The following is a 22,378-nucleotide window of genomic DNA, read 5'->3' on the forward strand; positions in this document are numbered from 1 at the left end:
TTGTTTCCTTGACCTCCTCACGCCTCCCTTTTTTGTATTCCAGTTTGCATAGTTAATTCAGCAAATCCTTACCCTCTTTGTTTTTATCTTCACTCTGTATCTTAACATATTGAACTTCATATTTTCATCTAATTATCAATCCTTTTTTACATATTCTTTTAACTTTGTTACTAAAGCCATCTCATTTCAATCCTACATCATTTTAACATTCATTAATTTTACAATGTTTCTGCAAATAGTCTTTAAATTTCTTCCAATCTTCTTCCACCAACTCTTCTCCCTGGTCTCGGATTCTGCCAGTCATTTCCGTCAATTCCATATAGTCTATCACTTTCATCTGCCATTCTTCCAAGGTGGGTAAATCTTGTGTCTTCCAATACTTTGCAATCAGTATTCTTGCTGCTGTTGTAGCATACATTAAAAAAGTTCTATCCTTCTTTGGCACCAAGTGGCCGACCATGCCCAGGAGAAAGGCCTCTGGTTTCTTCAGGAAGGTATATTTAAATACCTTTTTCATTTCATTATAGATCATTTCCCAGAAAGCCTTAATCTTTGGGCACGTCCACCAAAGGTGAAAGAATGTACCTTCATTTTCTTTACACTTCCAACACTTATTATCGGGCAAATGGTATATTTTTGCAAGCTTGACTGGTGTCATGTACCACCTGTATATCATTTTCATAATATTCTCTCTTAAGGCATTACATGCCGTGAATTTCATACCTGTGGTCCACAACTGTTTCCAGTCAGCAAACATGTTATGTCCAACATCTTGTGCCCATTTTATCAAAGCAGATTTAACCGTTTCATCCTGAGTATTCCATTTCAACAGCAAGTTATACATTCTTGATACTGTCTTAGTTTTGGGATCTAATAATTCTGTTTCCAATTTTGATTTTTCCACCTGGAAGCCAATTTTTTTGTCCAAGTTATAAGCCTCCCTTATTTGATAATAATGAAGCCAATCTCGCACTTTATCTTTTAGTTTCTCAAAACTCTGCAGTTTCAGTTTGTCACCGTCCTGTTCCAAAATCTCCCAATATTTTGGCCATTTGGCCTCCATATTGAGCTTTTTCTGAGCCTTCGCTCCCATCGGTGATAACCACCTTGGGGTTTTATTTTCAAGTAAGTCTTTATATCTTGTCCAGACATTAAACAGTGCTCTTCTGACAATATGGTTTTTAAATGCTTTATGTGCTTTAACCTTGTCATACCACAAATATGCATGCCACCCAAAAACATTATTAAAACCTTCTAAATCCAAAATGTCTGTGTTCTCAAGAAGCAGCCATTCTTTCAACCAGCAAAATGCTGCTGATTCATAATAAAGTTTAAGGTCTGGCAGGGCAAATCCACCTCTATCCTTTGCATCAGTTAATATTTTAAATTTTATTCTGGGCTTCTTGCCCTGCCAGACAAATCTAGAAATGTCTCTCTGCCACTTCTTGAAACAATCCATTTTGTCCAAAATTTGCAATGATTGAAATAAAAATAACATTCTTAGCAATACATTCATCTTTATAACAGCAATTCGACCAAACAAGGAAAGCTTCAGATTTGACCATATTTCAAGATCCCTTTTCACTTCTGACCAACATTTCTCATAGTTATCTTTGAATAAATTTAGGTTCTTAGCGGTCATATTAACCCCTAGGTATTTTACTTTCTTAACCAGTGTTAAACCCGTCTCCTTCTGAAACCTCTCTTTCTCAATCGGTGTTAAGTTTTTCTCAAGAACCTTAATTTTTAATTTGTTCAACTTAAATCCTGCTACTTGACCAAATTCCTGAATCAATTCTAATACTCTTTTAGTACTAGATTCTGGCTCCTGTAATGTCAATACTAAGTCATCTGCAAACGCTTTAAGTTTGTACTGTTTAGCTCCGACCTGAATACCTTTGATCAAATGGTCCCTTCTAATCATGTCTAGCAAAACCTCCAGGACCGAAATAAAAAGCAATGCAGTTTCACATCTGAAATGCAATCCAGAAAAGATGCTGTTTTTAATAATAATAATAATAATAATAATAATAATAATAATAATAATAATATAAACAGAATCTAAGTACTACCTGAGCTTAACCTAATTCTCACCCCCACCACTGGATCCCATATACATTGTGATGCAGATAGTTGTGTGCAGATGGACTGCCCACTCAAATACATGGATTTTTTGATATGTATCTTTACTTATGTGCACTGACCATAACATTTGGTTTGGACCCCAATTCAGTGCTTCAGAGAATGCTCAACACTGGTCCAAGCTGCTTCATTTCATACATGGTAAGCTTAAGAGGCCTTTACTATTTTCCTCTAGTAGATACTTGTCTTCAGTGTCTTTTAAACATCTGGAGCACTTAATTATTTGCTTCAGAGGGGCCTGCTTTCACTTGTGCTGCTTTGTACGGGTCCTACTTTGCCTCTGAAAAGCCCCAGGTCCCACCATAGCATCCTGCTTCAGCTCAGGATTCAGAATTTGCCTGAATCCAGCAAAGCCCCCTACAGACTTTGCTATGCATTTAGAGCTTGCTATGTTCGCGTGGGTCGTGGAACTTGGTGTATAATTCTCATTCATGAGCAATAAATTTTCTTAGTTTTGTATACCAAAGGTAACTAATATTACCCACTGTTCCTTTAGAAACTATTCAGGTTCTGTAATCTTTCATTGGTATATGTGGTCTTAGGTCGGTTTTTTTGCTTTTTTAATGACATTGCTCTGCAGTGGCGAACTAACTGAGAGTTATAGGGTTCTTTTTATATTCTACCAACAAATAATGAATCTGTTGAGAACTCTTGCTGCTCCAGTTAGAATATGACATAAACATGGATGAAAATGAAAAGCTATATTTTGACCAACAGAGGCAGCTCTTAGTGTTTGTGCTTGTGTGTGGTGGATTATTAAAAAAAGAAGAAGCTTTCTTTGGGGAATTCTTTTCTAATTTATTTCCCACGATTTAGTACTTTAAATCTCCCAGAAAATAAAAATAAGTAGAATGAGTTGACCAAATCAGAATTTGTTTACAATCGCAATAATTTTTCAGAATGTTTGTCAAAATACTTTTAAGCCTTTCAATACAGATAAGCATTTGTGTTAATTTTAAAATACTAGCTCTACTTTATAATGTTTTCCAAACAACATTTTCTGTTTTTAAGAGTAGCTAAACATACCTGAGTTTAGCTGTTGTATATTGTGCTAAAATGAACGCTTGCCCCAAAGAGAAAAACAAACATTGGTAAACATAATCTTGGAAAAATGAATCCAGTAATGTAAAAAGATTTCCATCTATCCACCTATCACCCTGATTCTTAGCTCACTTGCTTGGAAGTAAATTCTTTCAATTTTCAGTTGAATTTAAACTGTATAGACCAATATTCTTGGCTCACTTCTTTTCTTTCTTCTTCATTCTGTTCTAAGTGCAAAACTTTTGTGTTGCTGTTCATTTGTACCTTCTTTTACTGGAAATGAAGACTTCCATTAATAGCTCTTGGGTGTCTGAATTTTTGCTTGTGCACAATGGAGTATGGTTTGTGTTGCTGTAGATTGCAATGTTAGTGAATATTTCTACCCACTATTTAGAGAGGAAGAGAGTGCCTTGCAGTGAAGTAACCTTTTTACAAGTATGAAACCGGTTATATATTGTAGGTGGCAAGTATTTGATTGGAAGAAGTAGTTGGTTTCAAACTCAGTTTATCCTGGTTATCTTTGGATGCAAAGTGCGTCAAGAGGATAATTTAAACCATGGACTAATGTAGACCATTAATGGAATAAAGGATTATGGAAAAGTGGACGTGCCACTTATGGTTCATCAAAAACTCATTCCAGTGCCTCCAGTCCCAATCTTATGCATTCTGGAGCCTGGAAGGTGGGAACTAGGGTGAAAGAGTTGACTCAGCTGTGTGGCCAGGAGGAGGGGAACTTTATAGGGCTGCATCAGTGATTTAAGGGCATGTGTTGACTATTATTATTATTATTATTAGCCACTTAATTGCCCAGGTGCTTTCTAAACAGTTATCGGGTATAAAACCAATGACAAAAAAAAAATGAACACACTTAATTAAAATAAACAATAATTTTTTTTTAATCTCTGAGTTTGATAGAATATTCATAGAAGGCCAAATCCAGTGCAAAACTTCATAGGTTTACTCCCAATAGAAAGCAGGTGTCACCATGGATGTGCATCCCAATGGATGCACGTTTCAATCAACGTTGTCAAAACTCTTTTATTTTCCATGTCATAATGATTCTATCAGATCAAATCCCATTAGGTGTGTCTTCAGCCTACGCCAACCAGGTGCCTAGATGTTTTGGACTACAACTCCCATCAGTCTAGGCCAGGGGATCTGTCAGTACCAGTTAGCATGTGCTGAGTGGGACTGATAGGAACTGTAGTCCAAAATACCTGGAAGGCACCAGAATAGTGAAGACTGTTCTGAAGATTTGAAGGACTGAGTATGCATGGGGTCATTCCAGTACTGTTATAATACTGAGCATCTGTCCTAGTTAGACATTCTGTAGAGGTCTCATTTCCAATTAATCTTAGAAGTGTATATCTATGTGAAATATACTAAAGCTCTTCCGTCACACAGTAGCATGATTGCTGTACACTTGAACGTAGAATGGCAAAGTTAAGGAAGGAAATTCATGCATACAGCATTGCTTCTTAACAAGCTGCTAGAGAGGAACAATTCTTGATATCTGTTTTTGGACCTTGTTGTTTGAATCTAAAGACTATACATCTGGCTTTCACATGATGTATTTCAACAAGAAGGGATGTACGTACAAATAAAAACGTTTGAGAGGTCAGGTGGCCCCATGGGATATATGTTCTATTTACAAACCTAGCAAATCATGGGCTTAGACATCAGTTTTGCAGTGACTCCAAGGGACAGACTAGATGACTCATAAGAGGATGCCTCTGGCTCAGATGAGTCACTGCTGAAATATTTATATGACTTGCTCTTGGAATGGTCCAATTTTGCATCCTACAGAACCGGAGCTTCTGCTTCATTCTCTCCATGACTCCTTTGTAGGACACGACAAACTGAATTTCTTCAGAAAATAGTCTTCCAAGGCTATTAGTTGCCCATGTTGCCTCTTAATAGTAGATATTTTATTACCGTGACACTGAATTTCTTTGTGCATATAATATACAGAATAAGCTCTTATTCTGAAAACATATACTGTATATACAGTCTTAATTGCTACTGGCTGATTCGGATATATTAAATAGCACCAGATCTGTCACAGCCTACCATTCTATCCAGTATGTAGCTTTGCTTACTCAGTTTCTTGACCTGTACATTAAGGCAAATATTATGAATGTTGTGAAGTTGGTTAATGCCTTCTGGTGGTTCCATCATTGCAAGAATGAGGCTACAGGGTATCAGGCAGAGGGCCATCTTGATAGTCATGCTGACCCTGTGGAAAGTCCTCATGCCAGATGTCAACAAGATAAACAACTATCTGACTTTTAGAAGACATCTGAAGGCAGCTCTGTATAGGGAAGTTTTTAATGTTTGATGTTTTACTATGGTTTTATAATTTATTGGAAGCTGCTCAGAGTGGCTGAGACAACCCAATAATAATGTATTATTATTATTATTATTATTGGTTTACTTGAGTTAATCATTGGCTCCTGATTTTCAAGCTTATGTTGGTAGTGATTTTTCTTGTGTTATTTTTTTGGTGTGTTTTTGGAAAAATGAGTTCTGATGGCTTATTCTTTCAATGGAAGTTCTAGTATAAGTTAAGCTCCTTTCTTAATAACTGCTGAGACTATGCTATAAGTGCACCCATTCTACTGTTACAGTTTGCAATAGCAATTGAAGACATTCATGGTGAGCTGTATCTGAGATTAAATCTGTCCTTCAAGGGGGAAGGTCTTATATGAGAACTCTTAGATACTCTGAAGGACAAAATCTATACTAAACAGTTCCATATCAATATCATGATGCTCTAAGCTTAGGCACATGGAGATAAAAAAGTGGTCTTGAAGCTTGGGGGCCCCTGGCCAACAGCATGTTGACACCATTGTCACAACATATGGACTGGCTGCCCAGCTGTTACCAAGCCAAGGTCCTTGTGTTGATTTGTAAAGCCCTGGACAACTTAGGTGTAGGTTAGATCCCAGCTCGATTACAGAGATGTATAACTGTTATAAACTGATAATTTTTATGAATAGTGGTATATAAATATTTTGAGAAATAAAATGAAAAATAAATAAGTAGCAGGAAATGTATTCATTATTTATATTTATTTATAAGATTTCTTATTCATGCTTAATCTTAAGGTCCTAGGCCGTGTTACAACAATATATTATACAAGTATAAAAAGATAAAACTGAAAAGATATTTGAAAATGGCTGTCATATCTCCTCTCAGCCTCCTCTTTTCCAGCCTAAAAATACCCAGCTCCTTCAACCATTCCTCATAAGGATTGGTTTCCAGACCTTTGATCATCTTTGTTTCCCTTTTCTGCACACATTCCAGCTTGTCAATATCCTTGTGGTACCCAGAACTGGACACAGTACTCCAGGTATACATATAAAGGTGGCTGCGGACGTACCACAAAAATGGCAGGTTTATATTATTCACTGACCATATACACTATTTTTTAAAGTAGGATTTTTAAAAAAAGAAATGTTAGTAGTATTAATATATTTATGTATTTCTGTCACTGAATTATTCCTTCACTTTTCTCCCACTACTCTTCTCAGAGTCTCCTGCTCTACCCTGTTGTTAATCTTCTTTCTTTCTCTTTCTTTCTTTCTTTCTTTCTTTCTTTCTTTCTTTCTTTCTCCATTTTCCTGATCCCCCCCCCCCAATGTAATCTTTGGAAGTATACACCTTACATACATCGTGTATAGAAAACTAAATGCAGGTTTCCTGAAAAGGAAATACAGTATTATATAAATCAGCACTACAGCAGGGAAAGAGACCCTACACTCTCTTTCCTCGTGGTATATTGTGGTTTCAGAAATGAGGCACCAGGCTCTTAAAAATTATTGTTCACAGACAACATCTCAGCACCCTTAGCTACTCTGGCTGTTTCAATCTCATGAGACCGTCAGCTGTGATTGATCACACAGACTCTGCTGATGTCAGCGGGCTAAAGAGAGCAGTTATGTTCTATCAGGGCAGGGTCAGACAACACACCAATAGGAATTAGAAGAAGGAAATGTTTCTAGTGCTTTCAGAAAGACATAGCTTTTAGCCCACCAGCAAACATGATCCTTAAATCATTTTTAAAATCTTGTAGGTTATAAAATCAAATTAAACTCTTCTCTCTTGATGGCTATGGAATGTCCTTGCTGCACAGAAAGCCATAGATGTAAATCTGTGTGTTTTGAGGGAAGTATACAATTCCAAGGATATATATTTTTTAAAGAAAGCTGTTGCTGCTGATACGGTTGGCAATTTGCACAGTAGACATTAATTAAAACACTTCTCAGCAAGCAAAATAACACTTCTTAGCTTTATTAAGTGTATGTTAGAGGAAATTATTGCTTCTCATATGTTTTCTCAGCCACTGTTTCTATTTTGTTCTTTGGAAGTGAAATAGCCATATGCAGGAGAATATAAGTAGTTGCTGTATCTCCCTAGCTAGTACTGTGAAATATTTTAAGACAGAAAAAATGGGTGTCTGTCCTGTTCTTTCTTCTGAGTATGTGTATGATTCTGCAACTTACATATTTCCACAGGATTTATGAAAATTTCCTTGTAATGTGGCACACCACAGAGATTCTGCTCCTTTGAAACAGCTGAAATACTTTCTGCCGCTGCAGATTTTCTGCCCTCTCCATTGTTGTGAAATGATATGGTGATCCTACTCAAATCCCATATTTGGAATTGTTTAAGATATAGGAGCCCTGTTCCTCTCTCACATTTGATCACTCTGGTTACATATTTTCTCTGTAAGAGATTAAAGTTCCTTCTGTTGGGATGGCCAATAGATTAAGAGAATCCAAAGGTTATAAACAGGCCCAACCAAATGATGAGACAGCCGTGTGGATTACCTCAAACCTAGAAAATGTTTTCTCTTTAAGAATCAATGCAATAATCGGCCAAAAAAATAGTTCGCCAGGTCCTTGGGACTATGGATCTGGATCTTGCTCATCCTTTTGCTTGTATTAACAAACCTATTGTTTATTTTTGACAATCTCAACTGAAAAGGCAGCAGCAGTACTTTGAAAGATGGTAACCTCCAAAAGCTCACTGAAATAAAACTGGAACATATATGGGGTTTTTATGCTACAATATTATTCTCAGCATATGTAGATTTTTTTCAGTGCCCTTGTTAATTTAATGAACTGCGTTGTGAGCCTAAATGAAATTCTGGAAAGAAATTTGGCTGGTCTAAGCCAGCTGATAAAATTAACTAATTCCATGTTACAAATCAAGCTAAAATTGTTGCCATAGCTGAGAAACAAATCTCTGGTTCTGCCTTGAGCTGTCAGTGAGATTTAGATCTATTTGAGGTCAGAATTTCGCCTTTGGGCAGCTGCATGTCTTAGGGGACAAGGAACTGCCTCCTTCATTGCATGACCCACATAACAGTCTCTGTTGCTCTCATATTGCCAGCCCAGGTCTGTTTCTTCCTAATCCTGGAGAGTAAGGAAAGGACACTGGAGGAAGGATGGCAGAAAGAACTTAAGGTGTTTGCTTCTTAGAATACAAATTCTCAAGTAGCATTATTTTAACATCCTAAAAGGGTTGGTCCTCTTTTTCTGCATGATTAAAATTCTGCGCAGAGGGAGAAAAATACAGGATGGATTCAAAATACCCATCAATACTGTACCTCCTGTAGATTCATGCAGCATTATGATTCATAACCTGTAGTTATACTTCAGACAAATCCACAGCTAAATAGCTTTCTGTATTGTATTTCCAAGTGGAGAATCCATTTATTTATATACAAAGCAGCCTTAGATAATGTTAAAGCATCAGCTTACAGAGAACGTGTTTCAGTACCGTGCTCTGCAGCACTTTGCGGGTCTCTACACTTTTATAGGGCGCATCCTCCCTTTCTTGGAAGGAAATAACATCTCCAAACTTTCTGTGTTATATAAGCCAGGAGTGGCTAGCCTGTGGCCCTCCAGATGCTACTGGATGTTGCTACCGTTGTTCATGGCTATTGGGCATGTTGGTTCAGACTGATGGGATTTGTAGTCCAACATATGGAAGGCCACAGGCAAGCCACCTCTGAAGCAGTGGGTTTAATCCAGCAGAGTCATTATATGAGCTGAACGACTTCACCTGGAGACCAGAACTCGTTCCCTTTGCCCCCACCCCCACTTGTCTGGTTATAGGATTAATTCTGCTGTGCCGTATTATATTGAATCTTCCTTTTATTTCATTTGCTCGTTCTCATCTGAAAAACAAGAGAGGACCAAAAAATAATGCCTAACTTTCCAAATGTTATCTCAGGATCTAGAAAGCCATTTACTGTGATTAAGAGTGATGAGCCTTATCCTGCTTCCCTTACTCCTGTGGGAAAGCCCACATTGATTTTCAAATTAATCAGTGCCAGGGAATGCTTGACAATCTGCACAAGATCATCCTTGTGGTATGTGTGCTTCCAAAATGCCTGCTGATAGATTTTTTGCCTCCAGTTGGTCGTGTGAGATTGGAAGGCTTTCGAGTTTGCCCTGCCCTGCCCAATGCGTACGTGACTGACATATCAAATAAACGGCAACGGCAGAAAATGAAATTAAATAACAACAATAAAACCAATTTGTTTTTGCCTTTTCTCACAGAGATTGAATCAGTTGTGCTTTGCTGGAGATGTTTACCATGCAACACATGCCTTTCCTCTTCTCATTTACATGCACTTATGTAAACTTTTTCAAGGCAATTAATCTTTTTTAGTCTGATCAGGAAGGAAGGATTCCCCAGTGTGATCTGGAGTCAGGCATTGACTGCTGTGTTGTGAAGGGCAGGCCAGCCTTTGTTAACTAAATAACAGCTGTGGTTCTTTATGCAGTACTTGAAAATACACAAAATATATTATTGTATTTACTTTTCACTGCAAATATGCAAGCTGCTTAATTTCAGGAAGTCCATGAACTGTTTCATGCCTTTGTAAAGATGTACTGGGGTCCATAATTGTCATGCATCTGGTTTATAAGGCTTTGAAGAAATAAAGCTTAGTATTTTTGCAGCTCATCAGATACTAAAATAATAGACCAACATACCTTTTCAATTTCCCAGATATAAAGTCTGTAGATCTTTTATCTTTTAGGATATTAATTGATATTACAACATTGGTTTGCATGCATATTTCAGAGTCTGGCCCTAAAGATGAGGTATGGCGTATAACAGTTTGTCCTGAGAGAGACTGTGTAGGTAACATGAAGTCAAGGGAAGTTTCCTCCAAGTCTCTGCCATATCTACAATCATAGCACACACTGGGGTACCATAAGAGAAATTGCCGTTCTTGGATTAGAATGCTTCTACACAGAAGTGCGAGAGTGAGAGAGATGCCTGAGAGATTTCCATGTTATAGTTTTAAGTAAGGGGTCTAGGAGAAAAGTGTCCACTGTATTGCTACCGAGTTGGCTTGTGTTTGGGAAAACCTGTATCCTATTCTACTCCGCTGCCCTCATTCAGCCTTCCTCTTATATAACTGTCTTTATGCCCTATGGGAAACTAATAGTCATAGCCCAGAATGCATTTCTCATGCTTAAGGAATTACTAGTGGTAGCAACATATTTGGGTCTCCCTTTGTCTCCATGATCACGATATGGCAGCCCAGATGTATACAGAAAGAAGAAATAATAATAATACCTTTATTGTCAATGTACAACCTGTGAAATCTGTGAAAGCACTTAAGGTACACATTTAAAACATGGCATGGTGAGTCCGTGGCACCCTTTTACCCTTGCAGTTTAAACTTCCAATCTGAAACTACCTTCAAGTGGAATGTGGGTGTGATTTACCTTGCTGCTGGTAATCTCCAGATTGTAAAAACTGGGTCTCTCTCTTGGTTTTCCGCTCAGGCATAGGGTACAGTACCAAAGTTGAAAGTGTGAATCTCTCTCTATTTTTTTTACTTTGGTTGATAAGCTAAATTTCAAAGGAAATGGTGGTCATTGTCCAGTGAAAGACAAAAATCAGAAGGGGTCTGTTCAGTGATTGGTGAGTGGTCACAAATAACCTTCGATTTATTCCTTCCTTTTTGTCATGAATCATATCCCTTCACTTGTTTTTATCCAGTATCTATCTTTAACACTCATGTCCTCCAGTTGCCAGAATCTTGTGGCCCAAATTCCATTCTTTGGGAGACTAGTTTCTTTTTAAAATAAAAAAATTGTGCATGTAACTATATACTTCATATGGTTTATACTGGATATCCTAACCAGATATCTGATGGTTAAAACCACACCTATAAATCATTTCACTGCATTAACCTTTTCTTAGTATGGTTGTATAATGGCAGTCCAACATGCATGGCTTTACTATACAAGTAGAGACTGAGCAAGTTTTATCAAATTACATAGGTGGAATGGCAGTTCTATGAAATCTATGCACTGCAATAATCCAGCAGAACATGTAATTTGCTTCCTAGTGACATCTAAAGCCTATTTCATGTCATCCCCCTTTCCTCCCTACACAGAAAGCATGTGTGTGAGTGTGTGCTTTCTGTGGAGCTAAAGTGTAACATGAAGCAGCCCTTAGATGTCACTCAGGCCACTTGAGTAAAGCAGACTGTATTGCACACTGCCGCTAGATAGTAAACTGAATATTCTGCTATATTGCAACCATGGCAACAGTACTATATTTTTTAAAAAATCAAGGACAGTAGTTGTGGTGAAGAAATATAGACTCCTGATTTATATTCAAATATAAATTAGGAATTGCTTCTTTTCTTTCTGGATGCAAGTGAATTATTCACAGTCAGAATATGTTGGAATCAGTATGAGAAGCAACCAAAAACCCAGAGATTTAGGTCCTGTTCAGCATAGAATCAGTGAAATAGTGCCATATATTTACTGGAACAAGCTCATCTCTTTAAACAGAAGTGTGAATATTGATGATAAAAGACTATGGCTTTTGTGAGGATTGTACTAATAAGTATTGTGATACTACCAGAGAGACTGGGTTTTTTCTTCTTCTCATTATTACATTCATTTCCCAATGTCTTCTTGGAAAACATTGGAAGAGAGATGCAAAAGATAATAAACCTCTTCACTTTGTCAAAGAAGAAGCTACCGATTAATTTCAAAATCTCTTAAAAGGAAATGTTAGTAGTACAAAATAAATGGGTGTGCTATCAAGCTGCAATTATTGGCTGTGAGCCCTTAGTTGAAACATCTTAGCCCAAGTACCTCAGATTACAGAACTCTTGGCTTGTTGTTGTTGTTCTGCAGTATCTACCATGGGTAGAATGAAGAGAAACTGGGTTGGATCCCAAATCCCATGTGTTGAATTCAACTCACAAAAAGGGAATTCTTGGGACTGCCTGAAAATATGCTTTGGGGTGTGGTGTGGTTGGGGTAAGGACCCTTCAGAACAGCGCAAGATCATCAAAACCATGGCAGGAAGCCTTCACTTTTGGATTATCTTTTTGACAGTGGAACACCCATAAAATTATTATCCTCCTACCAAAGCTGATAGGATGTGAATGTGTAAGGCAAACAGTTCACCAAATCTTGTGGGTGGGAGGGGGGAGTACAAATAGTAAAAGGGGAGAGTTGAATTGTATTCAGTATCTAAATTGTGCTTTATTTTATGTACATTCCTTTTTAAAACCCTTTCGAGACTTCAAGAAGATAGGAAGACGCTTGAAAAGATTATTACAATTCTGTGAGTATATCACACACATACACAAAACGTGTCCAAGCAATACAAAGTGCAAATAGTAGTAGCTCGGATTGCCTTAATAACATCAAATGACTGAATACCACATGCATTAGTTTCCATGCTTGGTAAGCTTCTTTTGCAGTAAATTGCCCAATTTTTGTATTTTTGTTTGGACTGGCTAGGTTGGAAATTGGAAGGAATTTGGTGATTCTTGTCTTATATGTCACACTCACCCTAGAAGGTGGTTCTAGGAGAATGTTTCTTCACCTCATGCAATTTATTATGTGAGGTGCTGCAATGTTCCTTTCTGTTCTTTGTGTGCTTAAACATCTATGGAACATCTACCAAGAGAGGTTGTCCAGAGATTCGGATTGAGGTGCTATCGGTATGGTGTCGGTGGTGGACTAAATGAGGCAAATCAAATGAATCTCAGACCAGACAGATGGTGGGCATTTAATGGTAGATCATTTGTACTCGGCTCCCCTTGAAAAGGTGTGCTTTTTGATCCAGTGATTCTCCTAGATGTCCAGCTGGTATCTTTTTATTAGAGTTGCTAGTAAAATTAAATACATTTTTGTCTATATTAAGTTTTAAATATGCATGAATCTACATGTGAAGAAAATAACGATTTCAAGTGGGAAATGTCATTTTAAATGCCATTTAAATTTAGACGGGGGTGGGGCAGGGAGAAGAGAGATAGAGAAACAATTTTTCAGAATCTTAGAGCATTAAACAATGGGGGGGGGGGGACATAGGGTTATATTTAGCTGATGTTGTTGCCAAGAATGGGTTCTTTGTGAAGGCTAACTAGACCAATGATTTAGTCTCTGTTAAACAAAAAACCCTCGGCACTATACTCCCCCTGTAAATACAGAAACTTTGCACCTTCCCTAATAAAGCATCTGCCTCCTGAGTTCTTGTTTTGTATGTTCAGCTTTGTCTGCCTCCAAGGGGGGACTGGCAGGGGTTAAGGCAAGGGAGACTTTAAAAGTCTGAGCTGTAGTATCTTCCTTCCAATATTAGCCAACACTTCTAGGTCACTCTGAGACTTTCGTGGGAGAAAGAACTCATAAACTGAATAAACAATACTTGCTTCTAATAATAGATGCAACTGCCTTTGCAGGAAAAAAAAAAGATCACAAAGAGTTACCCCGGCAAATAATGTAAAGGTAGATGTGTTTAGAGGTTTTCCCAACCATAGTCAGCCACCCCACCCCAAAATTACTGCAGCACCACCCCACTTAAATAGTGTCTACTTGCTAAATTACTGAGGCTGATTACTGGCAACATGGCAGGCCAGCTAGCCTGGCTTTTCAGATTTGCTTCCACCTTCCTCCTTCTCCACCAACCAGAAATTTCAGGGTCCACCATTCATGACAGACTATTTTCAAACAGGCAAGGTGCTTTCCATCCCACCGAGTCCCAGTAGCATCACTTCCAGCTAGGTTGGAAGAGGAGATTGATTGATTGATTGATTGATTGAGTGAGTGATTGTACTTTTAGACCAGGTGTCATTGTGTAGGACCCTAGGGTGATGTACAAATGACAATAGGAGGCATAGCACCCTAGAAATACAGCTGGGTTGTGTTGGCCAAGAAGCAAAGCCTTGGAAATGCAAGTGGGCTTAATGTGTCTGTGTGCAAGGGAAACTCACTCAATTTACTGGGCTCTTACTTTTTTTTCAGTGCAAAAAGGTGGAAAGTGGGGGGGGGGAATCAATGGATAGGGTAGATTAAATTGATGACTGCTGTTGCTCCCTAGTCCCTACCAACGGAGGAGTGATGCAGTCACTTTAAAAAAAATATGCACTGACATACTTGCTCATTCATGCTAAGCCACAGTTTGGCATAGCATGTGTGAACCAAGCCAGTGGTTCCATCGGCCTCTAGGATGGGGACATATACCAACTGCATTATGTTAGGCTAGCTAGGGAATCATCACCATGAAACTCGCTCCACAGAGAGCTTTTGTTGTTTAGATTGGTTATAAATCGTTTGGGGTGAGGGGCATGGGTTTTGTTCCATGCACCAGTGATATTTTATCAGAATCTGCTATAATGGATTTGAAATTCTTATTTATACTATTTTTGTTCCATCATATTTTATTGTGTCATGTGGTTTGGAGCTTGTGGTTTTATTTGTTGCTGCCTTTCTGGAGATTAGCCAGGAAGGATAGAAACTGGGGAAATATACTTACCTCTTTGTTGCTCTGGAGGAAAGCGCAGGAGATGATCAACCAGCTACGTTCCATTATGAGTTTATTGTTCGCTCTGAAGATCCTTTCTGAACATTCCTGCTTGTTATTATTGTTTTGTTGGCATCCAAAGTTCTCTGATTGTGTCTGCAATATTGTGATGGTTTTGACCATACTATAGAACTTGACTATGTATCTAAAAAGATACCTTAGCCAAATCCTTAGAATTTTTTTTTTAAAAATAACAACAACAACTACAACTACAACTACAGAGAATCTCCATAGATGTATAAGCATAAGAATGTTCTTAATTCAATTAAAAATATATGGAAGCGGCTGTGGCATTGAAAGCCACGTAAGACACTAGAAGCTGTGAAAATTGGCTCCACAAGCAGTTAGCTCATGCAGCAAGAGATGAGCTGAAATGCAGAAGCCAATTAGCAATAAAACCTTTACGCAGAGTTAAGCTGCAGGCATTGGGGTAGCCAACCAGGAGATGGAGAGTATATGCAAATGAGTCCTCTTTCTCAGACCACATGAACTAATTCTACTTTTCCCCCCTCTGTAAAATATCCTGCAGCCTCTGCCTTACCATTTATAATGTTATATGGTTAACAGTATAGCATGGAAGCTGGTAAAGAAATGTTCATAGCCTCACCTTTTTGAGAATGCATGCCAGAGTGTACAGTTAGGGATCTAGGGGAAAGCAAGAGAGCTGTGCTCACCAGTGTAAAATCAGATAAGATAATTTATTGGAATGAGAGTGCAGTTGCTGTGCATTTTCAGTAGAGTGTTTTGCATAGTACTTGTTATGTTTTGGGCTCACCTAACCCAGGGGAAAGATATATAAACACATCACTCCCAAGTGGATGAGCAATGCTCACCTGAATGGGTCCTGACTTACCTGAGTTTGTTTCTGATTCAGTGGGAGGTAACACCACTTGTTCTGTGATGTTCTGCCTTCTGCTGTGGCTCCTTTTGCTCTTGATTACTACGATTGCCTGAGTTAGTGAGACATGGTTGTCATAGGTCTGAGTGGATACTCACCTTTTAAGTGGCACCTGAAACATACAGGGGGGAAAAGATCAGGTCGTTAAGCTCAACCTAAGCAAAAACAGACAAACTGTGCATTAATTGTTATTTCTGAATCAGAAAACTTAATTCGAACCTTATTTGAAAGTCTCTTTTGCACCTGAACCTTGAATAGAACCTTGAATAGCAAATGCCACCTCAGAATAAGGGTTCAACCACAAGCACACATCCTGATATCAAGAAGTGGTGATATAATGACTCCAACCCAAATGAATCACAGGCACATAAAATATGGAGGATTCTTTCCCAGTTTGGTTTGTCTCTATTTGGTCATAGTCTGCTCTGTCTTTAAAGGACTGGAAAGCAGCAGGGCTGCTGTTCTCTTGGTTCAGGGTGCAATCCATGCTGATTAAGAAGTACAAATTTATAACATGCTACAAATATGCCTGTTTTGTTTTGTGCATCCTTCCAAGTACTATACAGGACTGTTGCCTTGGCTGTAGACCTGTTACCTTTCTTAACCTGCTGACCCAAAACTGAACTAGTTCTGGGCTTGTGCTGAACTGCTTAGTGAATCTTTGTTGACTTAAACCAAGACCAAACAGGAACAGTTTCAGTCACAGCAGCTGCAACCCAAGACTTCAATGGTTTGATTCCAAGGTTTTGGCCTGGAAGATGGATGCGCTGGCATGTGCTAAGGCCCATCTCTATTAGAATTAAGGCAGTGTGACTATTATGCAAAGCATGGTTAAATGACGGAAATTAACCCGGCTTTTCCTGCACCTCATTTTAATGCTTCCATTTGTACAGCAGTAAAAAAAATCTCCTGCATTCTCAATGGTTATTCATGCAGATGACCCAGCCTAATTATCTGTATCAGACTTGGTGAGTCAGTGTCATGATCCACTTGCCAAAACTTGCAGAAACAGGAAGAAGAAATAGGGAGATTTAATAGATAACTATTTTGAGAAGTTCTTCTTTTTCTTTTTAAGTGCCTGCCCCCATCGTATTTAAGATTTTTTGTTCACTTGACTTTGTACACTACAAACAATCAAGAAAATAATAAACCCCTACAGGAGGGATATAACCCTTACCTCCCCAAAGTTGTGAAAAAAATCCTTCCATTCCTTGTTTCACTATTACAGCTTTGAGATCTCTTTCTAAATCTCATCAGAATGCCAATATGGCTTTCTCTTAGTCCTTTATTTCATTTTTAAATGTTCTGAGCTATAGGTCAATAATCAACTAGTTCACCAGAGTATTTAGAAAAATGCAATATAATCTGTTGTAGTGCCCCACCCCCCTATTGTGGGTTAATAGTTGAGCTCTCAGAATTCCTTGTTCATAAACCATTCTTTTCATTTATCTTTCAAATGCTAGCCATTTAACATTTTCTTTTGCTTCATGACTCTCAGTGTGGCCTTCTTATTTTTGGAGCAGAAGAGGTAACTCTCTTGCAGGCAAATCTCTGATATCTATAAATCTCATCAAATGCTGCCAGGAACTCATGTAGCTAGGAAAGACCATTTAGGGAATTCCCATTGCATGGCAAGCAGTTTGAATAAGTCCTCATTAGCTCAGCTATTTACTGACCCTCAGCAAATTCACGGACAGTTTTAGAATTGCAACACAGTCCTGAACAGTATTCTGCTTACACACAGGTTAGTGGAGCAAATTGGTCTTTCAGTGACAGAGTTGCTTGAGGAATGGGGTTCTTATTGAACTATTTCCGTATATCATCAAATGCCAATAATATACCAGGAACTCCAGGAGGTCTGATCCTGATTGACCATTGCTTTTACTAGGATGCATAAAGCTGTACAGTGTACTGTAACTGGTGGCTGCTTTACACTAGCAGAAAGTGCTCCTGGTTAAGAGCATTAGAAGAACCCGGGTGGATCAGGCCCAAAATTAATCTATTCCAATTAGCCAGATGCCTATAGGAGGGCAATAGTGCCCATCTCACTTGTGATTCTCAGCAACTGGTATTCAGCGACATATAACACAGTTGGGGCTAGTAGCCATTGGTAGCTTTATCGTCCGTGAATTTGTCTAATCTTTTAAAGCCACCCAACTTAGTAGACACCACTACATGCTGTGAAAGCAAATTGCGTGTCAAGGCCCCAAGCCAGCCCCCCCCCACATAAGAGATAAATTCACACTGACACAGAATTTTGGTTTAAGGTTAACAATTCAAAGTGTTGGTGCTGACCTTTAAAGCCCTAAACGGCATCGGTCCAGTATACGTGAAGGAACGTCCCCACCCCCATTGTTCTGCCCAAACACTGAGGTCCAGCGCCGAGGGCCTTCTGGCGGTTTCCTCGCTGTGAGAAGCCAAGTTACAGGGAACCAGGCAGAGGGCCTTCTTGGTAGTGGCACCCGCCCTGTGGAATGCCCTCCCACCAGATGTCAAAGAGAAAAATAACTACCAAACTTTTAGAAGACATCTAAAGGCAGCCCTGTTTAGGGAAGCTTTTAATGTTTAATAGGTTATTGTATTTTAGTGTTTTGTTGGAAGCCACCCAGAGTGGCTGGGGAAACCTAGCCAGATGGGCGGGGTATAAATAAATTATTATTATTATTATTATTAGCAAAATTTAGGCCACAACTTGCATAGTTCCATTGTGTGCTGTGTGAAGAAGTGGTTTATTTTGTCAACATTTCCCATCCACAGTAAAGATGTATTTGTGCTGTATTGTCTCCTCCCTCGGTTACAACTTGCCCATCATACAGAAGTTCCAGAAACCAGAGGTCCTTTGTAGGCATGCACATGGGTATTTGTTCAACTGTTCAAGCACATATTTTTTTAAAAAATAAACGTTCTGTTGGAATTGCGCAACAACAAACGCCTACCAAAGTAAGAGTTTCAGACATGTTTCATAAGAGAGCAAAGTGGTCATTAAATAATAATAATAATAATAATAATAATACATGTCTCTTTTAATTTACCAGTTGTGTACATAGCAGCAATGTTTTTTTAAAAAATTCTGCATGTGTCACACCCAGCGCTGTCTGTTATCACTACTATTTGCTCAATTCCTCAGATTCCCTTCCTGCCCCACATCTTCTGCTGTGATGACAGATGCAAAGAATTCATCCAGCTTTTCTGCAAACTCTTTTTCCTTCTTTAGCAGACTTTTGACTGCCTTGTCGTCCAAAGGTCCAGCCATATCCCTAGCTGGTTTCCTGCTTTTAATAGATTTTTAAAGCATTTTTCTTAACCTACCCAGGCTCCTGGTTTCATGGTTTCTCAGCATGCCCAGGCTTAAATGTGTGTGACACCAACCTTTGAAATGTGTGACACAAATCTCGCTCAGGAAAAGCAACAGCCCCAATTTTTCAAGAAAAGTAGTACGAAGTAATGCAAAATTCAGTTGGCTAACTTTCAGTTACTTTTTTTCTTCTTTAATAAACCTGCCTTCATGTCAATAATTTATTATAATGAGCAGGGCAAGAGACCTATACAAGACAGAGAGAAATTCTTTTAACTTGGTGCTGGTTGCCTTCAAGTAACTCTGACTTGTCATGGAAAACTTTCCTACTCATCTCTTATCAAATCCCTGTCTCCACTGGGCATGAAGGATGGTGAGGTAGCAGATTACTTATTCCCTAAGCTCCTAGTAGCTCTGGGACCCAGGGTGATTTATTTACTGAAATAAATACAGGACTTATTGAGACATATCTTTGTGAAATCAAGTAGGTTCCAGTGTTTAAAGCAAAATGCATAAGATATAGGCACAGGGGTTTTTTTTAATACTACTTTTATTATAGTTTTTAACAATACAAAATAGCATTCAAGACAGAAGTGAAAAAGGAAAGTTGAAATAGGGAAGGGATTCAAGGATTAAGGTGCTTTGACCACATATACTGGAAATATAAATATATTGGCTTGTGGGCTGTGATGCGTACGTCTCAACAAAAGTTGACCAGAACAAAACATTGGCCACTGTGTACTGATAAATTTCTCCCCAGCTGAGTAATGTTCCTTATGTGCTAATGATGTGATGCTATATACAGTGGTACCTCAGGTTACATATGCTTCAGGTTACATACGCTTCAGGTTACAGACTCCGCTAACCCAGAAATAGTGCTTCAGGTTAAGAACTTTGCTTTAGGATGAGAACAGAAATTGTGCTCTGGCGGCGCGGCGGCAGCAGGAGGCCCCATTAGCTAAAGTGGTGCTTCAGGTTAAGAACAGTTTCAGGTTAAGAACAGACCTCCGGAACAAATTAAGTACTTAACTCGAAGTACCACTGTATTACTATAATATGATCCTCCTTTCTCTATAAGCAAGTATTAGCCTTCAGATTTTTTTGGAAGATGACCATCGATTCCCAACTCTGGATTGTGAACTTCTCAAATCATTTGGTTGACTGCTGATGGATAAGGAAATAGAGACAATTAATTCCTGGCCAAATGAAACAATATAGATGTCAGGAACAATATATTACTGTAATATAACGTAATAATATTTACTGTTGCACAGTCAAACAATTAAACAAGATCAAGCATTTTATCTCTTGGTGGAGAATTTCAGGGATTCACATCAAAACATTAGGAATTGTAATTATTGCAGCATTTTTTCAATATTTGGGGAGTCTGGGGATTTTTGATTCCAAGTCTGTTTAAAGGGATATGTGAGCGTGACTCCTTATTTAAGCAAGCCTAAATTTGATTCTGCTCTGGAGCAGTTAATCCAGTAATTGTCATTTATATGACAATTCAGCTCAAGGCTGAAATTCATCTGGCAATTGGAATTGTTCATGGTGATTAGATTTTTGTTTCTACTTTGCAATAAAGACATGGTTTTGTTGTTACTTTTTTTTTACTTTTTTTTAAAAAACATTTTTTGTGTTTCATTTTTCAATGATTGACTGTGTTATAGTAAATTGAGTAAAATTTGTTGCATTCTGTACTGATACATTGTGTCTGGTTTCTGCATTATTTTGTTGGCTGCCAATAGAAACAGACTGCTAGACCTAAGTGGACTCTGCTCAGATCAAGCAAGTTTTTATGAAGATTGTCTGAAAGAGGTTCCCTTCTCCATAACCACTGCTAATAATATTTGAGATTTGGCATGCCTAGTCCCTCACATGTACATGTTTTTAGAGGCTACTTTACTTGTTTCCTTCTGGTTGTAAAATCATTCAGTATCTGCTGCCATTTCCCAAAATTTTTAATGGGAATTGATACCAGGAGCACTTGAAAGAAGTACAGAAATCTTCGAAGGACTGACCTCTTGGTAGCAGCTGTTCTCCATAAAGTCTACGTTGAGGAAGCTTTTGCATCATAAATTAAATGGAACTGTGGGAACCTAGGGAAACTATGCAGTCTCTTTTCCTAGAGATAGTTCAGGAAAAATAGAAAAAGAATAAAACATTTACTAATAATGATTTAGTTATGCTAAGATTCAGCGCAGCATTGTGATATCCATGCTACTGAACTTCCTTACATTTCCATTCTAAATGTTATATATCGCAATGAGTAATCTTCCATTGGGAAGTACTATAAAATTTGTCCTCCATTCTAGGTTGCTTGTTGAGATTGTCTTCTTATCCCCCCTGCAAAACACACACACACACATACACACACACACACACACAGAGAGAGAGAGAGAGAGAGAGAGAGAGAGAGAGACCTATCCCTTTTGAGTGATTCACAGTGCTGAATAAAGTTGCAGAACATTTCATTTTTATTAATGTATTAATAATTGAATAGCAACAGCTTGGTAGTCTGTGAGATATTAGGAGGCCTTCTATACATCCAACAGTTTAAAGATTAATTATAAATAGAATCAAAAGAAAAGTATAGAGAGTTCCTGGTCCATATTCTGTCTTTAATTTCTGATTTATGGATGTGTGGCAAACCCCCTTATTCTTATGTAGCTCAACAGTGCCATCTAGAGTGTCTGCAATCAGTTTTGGGGGAAGTTCACAACAGACATCTTGCCTTTCCTTCCCCAATAAACATTTATAAAGTTATTCCTTTTTCCACTGCAAAGACTTATTGGCCAGCACTGGCTACCTCTTTTGACCTGTAAGTGCAGAGACATTAAGAATGGGAACCAACCTGTAATTAAATTTCTGATTAGCCATGCACATCAGTGATGGGAGTGGATCTCAAAACTGGGCCAAACAATAATCCAACATCACCAAGGGGCCAGTTAAAAATGTGAGTCTTTCTCTCACTTTCTATCTTCCTGTATACATCTATATAGGAGTCCAAAGATATTTTCTCTCAAAGCACTCTACATGTGCTCTGAAACTCAAGACCTCAAGCAGATAACATGTACCGTATTTTTCGCTCTATAAGACGCACCAGACCACAAGACGCACCTAGTTTTTGGAGGAGG

At 38.4% G+C, this 22,378-nt stretch overlaps 1 protein-coding gene across 19 annotated transcripts in view; it reads left to right on the forward strand.

The window, feature by feature from the left end:
* MYT1L (myelin transcription factor 1 like) overlaps positions 1–22,378 on the forward strand; it is a 284,247-nt gene that overhangs the window by 93,757 nt on the left and 168,112 nt on the right. For 17 of the 19 annotated variants that reach the window (XM_053380764.1, XM_053380763.1, XM_053380761.1 and 14 more), the window contains exon 3: positions 2,234–2,283. The exons of the other annotated variants lie outside the window; for them this stretch is intronic. In XM_053380764.1, coding sequence (XP_053236739.1) covers positions 2,245–2,283 — 39 coding nt within the window. In that variant the 5' untranslated portion in view covers positions 2,234–2,244. The remainder of the gene's footprint in view (positions 1–2,233; positions 2,284–22,378) is intronic. 19 annotated transcript variants of the gene reach the window in all.

This window comes from Podarcis raffonei, chromosome 3, assembly GCF_027172205.1.
Source record: "Podarcis raffonei isolate rPodRaf1 chromosome 3, rPodRaf1.pri, whole genome shotgun sequence".
NCBI lineage: Eukaryota > Metazoa > Chordata > Lepidosauria > Squamata > Lacertidae > Podarcis > Podarcis raffonei.